This window comes from Amblyomma mixtum, unplaced genomic scaffold (assembly GCF_055824585.1).
Source record: "Amblyomma mixtum isolate Tamu unplaced genomic scaffold, ASM5582458v1 scaffold_12, whole genome shotgun sequence".
In the NCBI taxonomy this organism is placed as follows: Eukaryota; Metazoa; Arthropoda; class Arachnida; order Ixodida; family Ixodidae; genus Amblyomma; species Amblyomma mixtum.
In genome coordinates this window covers 9,372,097-9,384,252 of record NW_028317651.1, presented here as the reverse complement: position 1 = coordinate 9,384,252, position 12,156 = coordinate 9,372,097, and the positions used below count along the sequence as shown (strand labels likewise).

The 12,156-nt window shown below is 49.4% G+C and overlaps 1 protein-coding gene across 1 annotated transcript; it reads left to right on the top strand.

Annotated features, from left to right (window-relative positions):
• The first annotated feature begins 2,083 nt into the window (after positions 1-2,083).
• Positions 2,084-3,589, top strand: LOC149324917 (uncharacterized). The gene is made up of 2 exons (XM_089565184.1): positions 2,084-3,448; positions 3,532-3,589. The coding sequence occupies exon 1, from the start codon at positions 2,160-2,162 to the stop codon at positions 3,426-3,428; it is 1,269 nt and encodes a 422-aa protein (XP_089421310.1). The 5' UTR covers positions 2,084-2,159; the 3' UTR covers positions 3,429-3,448; positions 3,532-3,589.
• The last annotated feature ends 8,567 nt before the right edge of the window (positions 3,590-12,156 follow it).

The following is a 12,156-nucleotide window of genomic DNA, read 5'->3' as shown; positions in this document are numbered from 1 at the left end:
CGGCCGCACCTCAGCTGTTACCCATCGGATCGACACTGGCGCCCATTCGCCGTTGCGCCAACGCCCATATCGCGTCTCGGAAACCGAACGCCAAGTTATCGACGCCCAGGTAAATGACATGCTACAGAGGGGCGTCATACAACCATCGCACAGTCCTTGGGCTTCCCCCGTCGTCCTTGTCACCAAAAAAGATCCGCTTTTGCGTTGACTACAGGCGCCTGAACAAAATTACCCGCAAAGACGTCTATCCGCTGCTCCGCATTGATGACGCACTTGACTGCTTGCAGGGAGCTGAATTCTTTTCTTCTTTATATCTACGTTCGGGTTATTGGCAAGTCCCGATGGCCGACGCTGACCGCTCCAAGACAGCCTTTGTGACACCTGACGGGCTCTATGAATTCAACGTCATGCCCTTCGGACTATGCAATGCCCCTGCCACTTTTGAGCGGATGATGGGCACGATACTGCTCGGCCTGAAATGGAAAACTTGCTTATGTTACTTGGACGATATCGTTGTTCTCTCCCCAGATTTCCAGACGCACCTCGTTCGCCTGGAGCAAGTTTTGGGATGCCTCGCGGCAGCCGGGCTTCAACTCCATTTAAAGAAATGTCGCTTCGCTGCTCGTCAGTTGACCATTTTGGGCCACGTCGTGTCGAAACAGGGTGTCCTTCCTGACCCAGCAAAGCTTCGTGCTGTCTCTGAGTTTCCGAAGCCCTCTACGATGAAGGAACTTAGCAGTTTCATCGGCTTATGTTCTTACTTCCGGCAGTTTATCCGAAATTTCGCTTGTATCATCGCACCTCTGACTGTCCTTCTTCGTGGCAGTAGCGACCTATCAAGCTGGAGTCCTGCCTGTGACGAAGCGTTCATCACGTTGCGCCGTCTACTTACCTCTCCGCCCATACTGCGCACTTTGACCCTGCTTCTCCAACTGAAATCCACACAGATGCCAGTGGCGTTGGTATCGGTGCTGTTCTTGCTCAACGCAAACCGGGGTATGCGGAGTATGTTGTTGCATACGCGAGCCGCACCCTGACGAAGCCAGAGCAAAACTACTCAGTAACTGAAAAAGAGTGTTTGGCGATCGTTTGGGTGATCGGGAGATTTCGGCCTTACGTGTACGGCCGGCCTTTCGCGCTCATCACGGACCACCAGTGCCTATGTTGGCTGTCCTCCCTAAAAGACCCAAAGAGTACGATATTCGTGTGATCTATCGCTCTGGCAGGAAGCATAACGATGCCGACGCTTTGTCTCGTTCACCTCTAGCCGATGAAAGTGCCTCTCCTCCCGCCATCGACTGCGCCTCCTTGTCATTGGACGATATGCCCAACGAGCAGTCTAAGGGCCCTTGGATCACTTCTCTTGTACGCTATCTTTCAGACCGTTCTGTCGTGCCGGTACCGCGGGCAATGCGCCGTCAGGCTGCCCACTTCACTATTCATGATGAGATTTTGTACCGCCGAAATTATCTCTCTGATGGGCGCAAATGGCTCCTAGTGATCCCTGGACATTTACGCTCAGAAAAATTCAGGGGGCACTTTGACTGTCTAAAGTGAGTAGAGGCGAAAGCGTTTTCCGCACCACTTTGACTGCCTCTGTGGCACTGGTGGCGTCACATATAATTGAGTACTGATTACTAAGTGGTGACAAGTCAATAATTAATGATTAATTACTGATTAATGCATGATTACTAATTAACGGCTAATTAATGACGCTTAAGCTTCGCCTTTAGGAGTGGAACGCGACAGCGTGTTGTAGCGCTGCCAGGGAGTCCACGGAACGCCACCACCTGTTAGGCGCGATGTCTTGCCCTTTGAACGCAACGCTTTTTGAGGAAAGGAAATGGCGCAGTAATTCTCTGTCATCTCGGTTGACACCTGAACCGCACCGTAGAGGAAGGGAGGAAGTGGGAGTGAAAGAAGACAAAGAGGACCCGTAATGAAGAAAATGAAAATTGTATTTGAGGAAAGGAAATACCGCAGTAACTGTCTCTCATATCTCGGTGGACACCTAAACCTCGCCGGAAGGGAAGGGAGGAGGATGGGAGTTAGCGAAGACACCGTATTCACTAGACGCGCCTTTGTTCATTCCAAACCACCGAGCTGGCATGGCGGAGTCATTCTGCTTCCGGCAGCCGAGCTGAACGGATCGCAGGGTCATGGGCTCCAGCGGAGCAGCGATAGCGGCCTTTGACGGCCGCGGAAACAGGATCGATGACTGCGGTGATAAGGATTACCAGATTATTTTGCCGACACTGCCAACAGGACGTGTTGTTTTCAACACCGTTTTTCTTCACGGCGACGTGCGAGCGAGGCCGTTCCGGGTCGAGGATTTCCGAGACGCCCTGGCCGAGACCGGTATGCTCCCCGACGTGGTCGCGTTGGGGGCTTACCAAATCAACCACGTGTGGGCGGTTACCCTGCGGAACACGGAGGCAGCAAAGAAGTTGCTCGCCTTCAACGAGCTGCAAGTTAAGAAACGCCGCTGCCTCATTATCGACCCGGAAGACCAGCAGGTAAAGCTGCGGCTACACTGGATGCTTCACGGTGTGGCCGACGACGACATTCGGACGGCATTCGCGGCGTTTGGCAAAGTGACCGACGTTACGCGTGAGCGGTGGCGGATACAAGGCGTCAATGACAAGAGCTCAACGACAAGAACGGTCCTACTGAAGTTGAAGCCCGGCTTGAAAGTGGATGACCTGCCACACCAGGTACGTGTCGCCGGAGAGTTGGCTCTTGTCGTAGCGCCTGGGCGTCCAATGCAGTGCTTGCGCTGCCATGGTACAGGCCACGTGCGGCGTGAATGCAAGGTTCCCCGCTGTACGAAATGCCGGCGGTACGGCCACGCGGATAATGAGTGTGTCCGCACTTACGCGGTGGCTACGGGCGGGGCGTCGAAAGACGACTCTGCGGAACTCCTGATGGATGTAGTCGAGGCTGAAGAATCCGCGAAAGGCATAGAGGAACCCGAAACGCAAGCAGGATCGACGGGCTCTTCGATGCCGGACGCAAGCCGATGCCGGACGCAGCAAGCCGATGCCGGACGCAGCGATGCCGGACGCAAGCCTGAGGGGGCAGAACCTACTAGAAAGGAGACGGAGGCGTCGAGCGGTGAAGTAAGCGTGCCAGCGTTCCAAGAAACTGAGCCAGCGACTCTGACCGAGGAGAACCTTGACCAGAGCGGCGCCCGCACGACCGGCGTCCCTGCCCCAGCGAAGCGGCCACACGCCCAGACCGGAACCGAAGACGACAAGGCGGAAGCCCCCAGCGTCGAAGAGCCGCCGGCAAAAACGACCCAAGGACGGCGGTCGTCCATCCGGACACGATCAAATGTGTCGACGGAGAGGAGAGCCCTTGACAAGCCGCCCCCGCTGCCAGGCCTGGCACCAGCACCGGATGGCTCCGGTGTCAACGATGTCGTCTAGCCAAGCGCTAGACGTGAAGGGTAAGCACCATGTCCCCGGCCTCTTTCTTCTGCATTAAAATGGCTCATGCGTTCCCCTTGAAAGTCGGTACACTTAATGTCAGGGGACTGGCAAGTAAGAAGAAGCAGAGCCAGGTGTACCGCCTTTTAACTGAGCACGACATGGACGTCCTGGCAGTGCAGGAAACGAAAATTGACGGGGAAGAGGAGACCGGGAGCATGGTGAGACGTTTCACGTCTAGGTTTTTTGCAGTTGTCGCCCACGCTGTAGGAACGTCTGCGGGTTGTGTCATCTTTGTAAAGAATGTACCGGGACTTGAGGTTCAGGCATATACGGCGTGTCCTTCGGGTCGATTTGTTTTGCTTGACCTCCTGTACGACAAAACATATTGGCGCATCATTTGTGTGTACGCCCCAAATGCGGTGGATGAGAGAACAGCGTTTTTTCAACGCGTACAAAAGCACTTCAGTTGTGAGAAATGCCTGATCGTAATGGGTGACTTCAATTGCGTCCTGAGGGGCTGTGACAAAACCAGTGCAAAGGCATTTAGGGACAGAAGCACTGAAGTACTCTCAGAAATTATAGACACGTGCAACCTCGATGATGTGGCCGAATGTTTAGAAGGCGAGCGTTGTGTGAGACTCACCCATTTTCAACGATCAAGCCATGCACGGCTAGATCGCATTTATGTGTCACCGAACGTTATTTCAAAATGCAGTAGCTACAATGTAGTACCGGTATCATTTTCGGATCATTGTTTAGTGAAGTGTGGGATAGGGACAAAGAAACGAGGAAATCAGTTTTCTTGGGAGATGTGGAAATTAAATAATAAGCTCATTACAGACGACATCTTTAGCAGGAAAGTAAACGAAGAAATCAGTAAATTAAAGCCGAGCGGGGAACTGAAAGTATGGCAGCAGTGGGAACTTTGCAAACAACAAATAAAAATAGCAGCAATCGAAAGGTCAAGCTGCATACGACAAGAGGAGAAGCGTGAGGAGGACAATTTAAGATCTTTACTAGCTAGACTTCTCGAAAGAGAAAGCGAAGAGCCTGGCAAATGGATGGATGACATTAGGAAAATAAAAAATAAGATTGAACTCTTTGACGAAGAACGCTATCGTGGCGCACTGGTGCGGGCTAGGGCGCAAGATATAGCTGATGGGGAGACACCTTCAAAACGAGCGCTAGGAATGGAAAAAACGCATGCTCAACGAAACCACATTGAACAGATTGAATGGGGCGGGGCGTTATCTGGAGAAAGCGGGCATATCCAGCAGGCATTTCTTGAATATTATCAGGCGCTGTTTGCAAAGCAAGAAGTGGATGTGAGCGCATTCAAGGAAAAGTTTCTTGGCGCTTTGCCGCGATTAGATGACGAACAGAAAGAAAGGCTGCAGCTGCCGATAACTGCGTCGGAGGTCGAGCAAGCGATAGAAAATTTGAACCTGGGAAAATCTCCTGGACCTGATGGGTTAAGCGCCGCTTTTTACAAAGCATATAAACGCGAAATAGTGCCAGTACTGACAGCAGTTTTTAACGAAGCCTACAAAGAAAATGAATTGCCCCCGTCTTATGGTAAATCCCATACAGTGCTAATCCCTAAATCCGATGACGCAGAAAAGTTAAAGCAGGTCACAGCATATCGTCCTATCGCCCTCACAAACGTGGATTATAAAGTTTTCATGAAGATTTTAGCCTGTAGACTACAGTCAGTAATTCAGGATATAGTCGGTCCCCACCAGACGTGTGGGATCAAGGGACGCTCTATTGTTTCCAATATTCATAAAGCGAGGTGTGTGCTGGAATGTTGTGATTACGCAAATAGCTGTGTAGCCATCCTTCAGCTAGATCTTGAGAAGGCATTTGATTGTGTTTCGCACGATATCCTGTTCTGCATACTCGACCATGTGAATTTAGGGTCCATTATTTGTGAGGGAGTGGCCTTGGCGTACCGGAGCTGCACGACAAGATTAATTGTAAATAAGAGTTTGGGGGCCCCCATTAGCCTGCAGCGTTCGGTGCGCCAGGGTTGTCCCCTCAGCCCTCTTCTATTCTGCATTTACATTGAAGCGTTGTGTTTGAATATCATGGAAAGTGACAAAATTCGAGGATTCCAGCTACAGGCAGCAGAAGTTAAGCTGCTGGCTTATGCGGATGATGTCGCGGTGTTCACAGTGAACCGGGAAGGTATAACCGAGGCCGTGGCATGCGTAAAAGAATTTACCAAGATCACCGGTAGTAAAGTGAATTGGTCAAAGTCCCTGGGGCTTTGGCACGGAGAATGGCCAACGAAGCCCGGCAATTTTGCAAACGTGTCCTGGGTGACGACCCCAGTAAAGTACTTAGGCGTTCCACTGGACGGTTATCGCGATAGCGATTCGTACTGGAAAGCACAGACGCAAGCCACGCGTGAAAAGGTGGAAAGGTGGAAAGGGCGACACCTTTCAATTTTCGCAAGGGCCACAGTGTGCAATCTGTTTTTTATGTCTAGGCTGTGGTACGTGATGCAAGTGTTGCATTGTGCAAGGATGAACGTACAGAGACTGCACCGGATCTTTGCCGTTTTTGTGTGGGCTGCGGACTGGGAACGCTGTAGCCGGACCAATTTGTTTAGGCGGGTGAAGGATGGCGGCCTGAGTCTGGGACACTTATTTATGCGGCAGATTGTAAGCAGATTTTGTTTTGTGCGCGATGTAAGCGATCCGTTTTTGCGCACTGTGTGCCAATTAAGGCTCGGAAATGCACTGCCGGACTTTGTTGTCACAACCGAAAGGTTCTCGGGACGTATTTTTGGTTACTTTAGAGAGGTTGTCGCGAGTGTTCGATTCCTGTCTGTTCGATTTTCGTATGAATATTTATCTTCTGTTAGCAGGAAGAAGTTGTATAAAGATTTGTGCGATGTAGTTCTTCCACAACCTATGTACAGGGCCTTATACAATGGAGGCCAGGGACGCGACGTACTTAAGCGTGTGAAGGCGATGCAGGTGCCGCCAAGTGCAAAAACTTTTTTCTTTAAATTACATACCGGAACACTACCAGTAAAGGAATTCTTGGAAAGGAAGCAGTTATTTCTACCTTGGGGATCACATTGTTTAATTTGTAAACAACCAGAAACAATAGACCACGTTTTTTTGCACTGTTGGGAGGGGGTATACTTTTGGGACATCTTGCAACGGACGTTAAAAAAGGAATTTCCGCTCGACGCTCATGGTATTCGGTACTTGCCTGTAGAGAGTGAGGATGGGACACCATTCGACCTCATTATGCTAATGGGCCTCCATTGTATTTGGCGCTCCAGAATGGCAGGATATCATTGCGATCCTGATGCACGGCCAGCACGGATCTATTTTCGGGAGTGCATGCATAAGTATATTGAAGTTCACAAACTTGCTCCTGAAGCTCCCGAGTGGCTCGAAAGAGTCGAGCCTTTGGTGACGCTTAAGGAGTTTTAATATGATGAAGCCACGCACCCCCAGGCGGATAGTGTTGTTAATTATTGCTCATTGCGCTCTGTAAGTGTATTTGTGTACTGTGGTTCTTGCCGAAGTCAGGCAATAAATAAAAAAAAAAATAAAAAAAGCTGGCATGGCGGAGTGGATAGCATGCTCGTCTCTCACGCCGAAGACCGGGGTTCGATTCCCGGGCTCGACCAATTTCCTACTCGGTTTTATTTATTTATATGGCCTGACTAGAGAAGTTAATTATGCTAATTGTGTAATTAAGGAATTAACTGAGCTCAGTCCCCCTTACTTGGAGCATCACTATACGATCCCTTCAATTGGTTGCATGGTTACTATTGATTGATTGTAAAACATTTTATTCGTCGGGAAGAGCTTGGCAAGAGGTCGCGTTAAGTGGTCGAGAGTACATAGCCCTCGACGACTTTGTCAGCCCACTCCACCGCCAAAACCTGCGTTCTGGGGTCAGAGCTAGCCAGCACGGTCTCCCACCGCTCGAGAGAAGGAGCTGTAACTAGATCACGCGGAGGTGGCTCTATTTTGCAGTCCCACAGGATGTGATCATAGGTAGCACGTTGGCCACAGTGTTTGCAGTTTGGGTTGTAAAGATCTGGATAAATGTGCGCGAGGAGTGATGGGGTGCGTATCTAGCCAAGTACAACTGGCCCCGTTTGAAATTCGCGCACTGTGACGTCACGACCGTTTCGACCAATTGAAAAGCGTGACGTTTCTGTCGACAACTGTTGCTTACAACGATGAGACATTAAAGGATTTCGCCTTAATATGCGCAGCCTTTCATAGCGACCCGCAAGCTGGTCACGGCGGTGCTTTTAAGACCTACAACCGGCTTCGCCTCCGTTATTATTGGCGCGGCATGTATAACTACGTTCGAAAATTCGTCCGTTCCTGCCCCGATTGCCAGCGCCGCAAGCTCGGTCATCACCATTCGGCCGGCCCTATGCAGCCTTTGCCTTGCCCATCCAGGCCATTTGACCGAGTTGGCATTGACCTGTATGGACCACCTTCCTACACTGCTGCAGGAAACCGCTGGGTCATCGTCGCTGTAGACCACCTGACACGGTACGCCGAAACAGCCGCCCTCCAAGCTGCTACGGCGCGGGATGTTGCAGCCTTCCTCTTGCACCATTTCATACTTCGGCACGGAGCCCCGCGTGAACTGTTGAGCGACCGTGGGCGGGTGTTTCTGTCAGACGTAGTTTCATCTCTTCTGCAGCAATGCAACATTACTCGCCGCACCACTACTGCCTATCATCCCCAGACGAACGGCTTGACAGAACGTTTCAATCGAACATTAGGTGACATGTTGTCAATGTACGTGGCAGCAGACCATTCTAACTGGGACGTCGTCCTCCCCTTCGTCACATATGCCTACAACACCGCTACGCAGAGCACTACTGGTTTCTCACAATTCTTCCTTCTATACGGCCGTGAACAGTCCTCGCCGCTCGACACTATTCTTCCGTACCATCCTGATTCATCGGAATCCACAACCGTATCTGAAGCCTCCAGACACGCTGAAGAGTGCCGCCAGCTCGCCCGGTCATTCACGTCTGACGACCAAGGGCGCCAGAAATACCGCTTCGACCACTTCCATGGCACAAACACTTTTCAGCCGCAATCCTTTGTTTGGCTCCGTGTGCCTTCTGCTGCACCAGGTCTCTCTACCAAGTTGCTGCCAAACTACCACTGACCCTACCGTGTCCTTGAGCGCACTTCTTCCGTCACTTACATCGTTGAGCCCGTGACGCCATCACCCCATCTCCGACGACATGGGCGCGAGACCGTTCACGTTTCGCGTTTAAAGCCGTATTACGACCCCAGCGTCCTGTTGACTCCATAAATCGCCAGGATGGCTTTTTCCCCCGGGGGCAAATGTATAGAGGAAGACGCTTAGCAGAGGGAGCAACAGAATCGATGCGCGGCGCGAGGCGAGAAGTAGACGATCGGCAGCTGCAGCAGCACCCTGGCCAATCCCCCGCCGTGGGTATGTGCCATTCAGCCCGAGGACATCATCATCATTATCAGCAGAACCGACGCGCGGCAAAAGCATCAACTGTTCTGGGACTGGACCTGCCCTTGCCCGCTCTAACCGGCCTTACGAACCAGTCATCTCTTGCCAATAAAGGCCGCTACACTGTCAAGAAAACGCTGGGGGTCTGATAGGGCATGCCTGTTACATATATAACGATATATATCGTTCTCTGGTTCGCTCTAAGTTAGACTTTGGGTCCATAGTATATGGCTCAGCAACACCGTCCTACATAAACCGACTGGATCCTGTCCACAATCTTGGTTTAAGGTTGTCTTCCGGTGCTTACAGAACTTCCCCAATAGCAAGTCTGTATGTGGAAACGAATGAACCTTCCTTAGAATATCTAAGAACTACACTAACTTGTACATACATCCTCAAAATTCTTTCTGAGCCCAAACATCTCTGTTACCCAATTGTCACGAAATGCCCATCCCGAATACTCTTCAACAGCAAGCCTCACGCAATTAAGCCGTTGCTCATGCGCTTCGTAGAAAAATCCCAAGCTCTGAACATACTAAATGAAATTAAAAATATTGCCCCCAGGCACAAAGCGCTACCACCGTGGTACACTCTTCCCACAGTGTGTGATGTCACACTAACACGCCTCGGGAAAACTTGTACACCACATGATCATATGATACAAGAATATCTAGCACTACAAGAAAAATATAGAAATTATACTGCATTTTATATTGATGGGTCAAAAATTCATGCTCATGTAGGAAGCGCAGTAATACAAGGAAAAAATAAAAATGCAGTACGACTGCCCTCATGTGCTACAGTTTTCACCGCTGAGTGTTATGCCATTTGTGTTGCGGTACAGAAAATAACAAATGAAAACATCAAAAACAGCATCATTTATAGATTCACTGAGCGTCCTTACAGCATTAAACTCCAAAAATGCCACGAAGCCACTGATAGGAAGCATCATACACAATATAATAAAGGTCACAACACAAAAACATGTTATAAAATTCTGCTGGGTCCCCAGTCACGTTGGCATTAGGGACAATGAGAGATTCATTATTACAGCGCAAAGACGGCAGAGAACAAGAAGGGGACACAACAGCGCTGACAGGGGACACAACAGCGTGTCCCCTTCTTGTTCTGTGCCGTCTTTGCGCTGTAATAATGAATGTAGGTAACCAACTCGCCCAAAATGTTGTACAATGAGAGAGCCGACATGTGTGCTGCACAAACCAGAACCATGGAAATAAAATATGTGAATTTGCCTCCTAGGGATTACATGAAGTTAGTACATAGCAAACTAAGAGCCAAGTGGCAAGCTTCTTGGGAAAATGAAGGAAACAACAAGCTGCATACCATAAAGCCCATTTTAAAAGAATGGAAATCATGCCGCCATAAGAGCGTTGTATCGAAATAATTTTATGTCCTTTACGCATTGGTAACACACACATCACCCATAACTTCTTAACAAAAAAGACAAACCTGTGTGTGAAATGTGTGGTGAGGAGCTCACAGTAAATCACATTTTAATTTCTTGTTCGCATCTCGAAGAACTTCGAAAAAAAATTTTTATGGTATCTTACAATGAACACATTCCATTTCATCCCGCATTGCTTCTAGGCGAGCAAACATTTGTGGAGTTTTCACTTGTTTGTAAGTTTCTAAAGAAAGCCAATCTTTTAAATCTATTATAATGTAACCTCTGTACACTTAACATAACATTATGTAACCTTGTGTCTGGCGCATGACAGCCATAGTTGCTTATGCGCCATAAAACCCCATATAACTAACTAACTTTCAATAGACCTCTCCTGACATACATCATCGGCGCACGTGTCTCTGGTGTGGCGGGCAAATCAGGTGGCTTCTGACCGGGAGGGGCAGCAGGTGATACTCATACCCTCTTCATACCAAGGTGTCTCTAAGCGGGAGAAGAAAGGTGGCGGGAAAATGGTCGACTCATACAAAACCAGTTTAGAAGCAAAAGTGGGTGACCTTTCCCACAAGGACTTGTTCCTTTGACGTCATACTCTTTGACCAGGAGAGTTCCCTTTTTTGTTTCCAGTTTTCATTCTTTTAGGATTCGGTACATAGTATTTGTATTGGTTTGGGCAGGACTGTTTAGTTGTTCCTTTTCTTCCATTTCGACATCCTTTGATCTGGTTTTCGCGATCAGTTTTTGTTACGAAAGCAACACTACTGGAGCCCAGCTCGGCTCGTCGCGTATTATCGTGGCTGTGCGGCTACCAAACTACCCCGACTTGCCGTTGCCTAGCAGCTGCTTCGGCTGCGCTCCAACAGATGGCGCTGCGCTGCTGCCGCCTGGTTGACAGTTCACAGCCGTGTTGTGCAGAGCTGTCGTTTAAAGCTTTCTTTCTCCGTCCTCACGACTGACATACTCATTGATTAGTTTTCTAGTTCTTTTCCACCACTGTGAGTCAACGCTCTTTCTCTATACGTATTTAAATACCTTAGCTGCCCACCCCTTATCGCTGAATGTCCTCAGGCGGTCATATGGTATTTAGCTCTTAGCTTCCGGTGTTTCCAACGATGCTGAGTCCATATCACCTTGCACTGCCTCGTTTTCCATCTTCAGGTGAGCCCCTAGTGCTAATCTTCCAATAGCTCTCTGATTTACGTCTGATCTCGACTGAACTTCTGCCCTTCAGCAGAGAATCGTATTACCGAAAGTAAGCCCGGCACCATTATTCCTTTCCAAATACCTCTCAGTACTTTAATTGTACCCCCCTAATGCCCTATGCTTCATCCTCCCGGCGTCTCTTCGCCCTTTTGCTCTAAGAGGCTGTTCATGCTTTTCCGTGTATATCTTCCCTTTGTTTAGCCATATCCCAAGAAATTTTTAATCGGCCCCTCGGGATGTTTCGTGGCCTTATATTGTAAGTACCTGATCAGTTGTATCGTTGAAAATCACACCTGAGTTAGTTGTGCTAGAACTGAAACCTAGAGCGTCTTCTTCATCTCCACAACAATTAACCAAAGTTTGCAAATCATCCTGGCTGTCTGCCAACAGTACAATATCGTCCGCATACATTAAAACAGGGAGCCGCTGCTCAACTACATCATCATCATCAGCCTGACTACGCCCACTGCAGGGCCCACTGGAGGGCCTTTCCCATGTCTCTCCAATTATCCCTGTCCTTCGCAAGTAGCGGACACTGTATTCCCAGAAATTTCTTAACCTCATCTACCTACTTAACTTTCTGCCGCCCCCTGCTACGTTTGCCTT

Bases quoted from the DNA above. Each gene is read 5' to 3' on its own strand.
- LOC149324917 (XM_089565184.1), top strand. From the start codon at position 2,160: ATGGGCTCCAGCGGAGCAGCGATAGCGGCCTTTGACGGCCGCGGAAAC.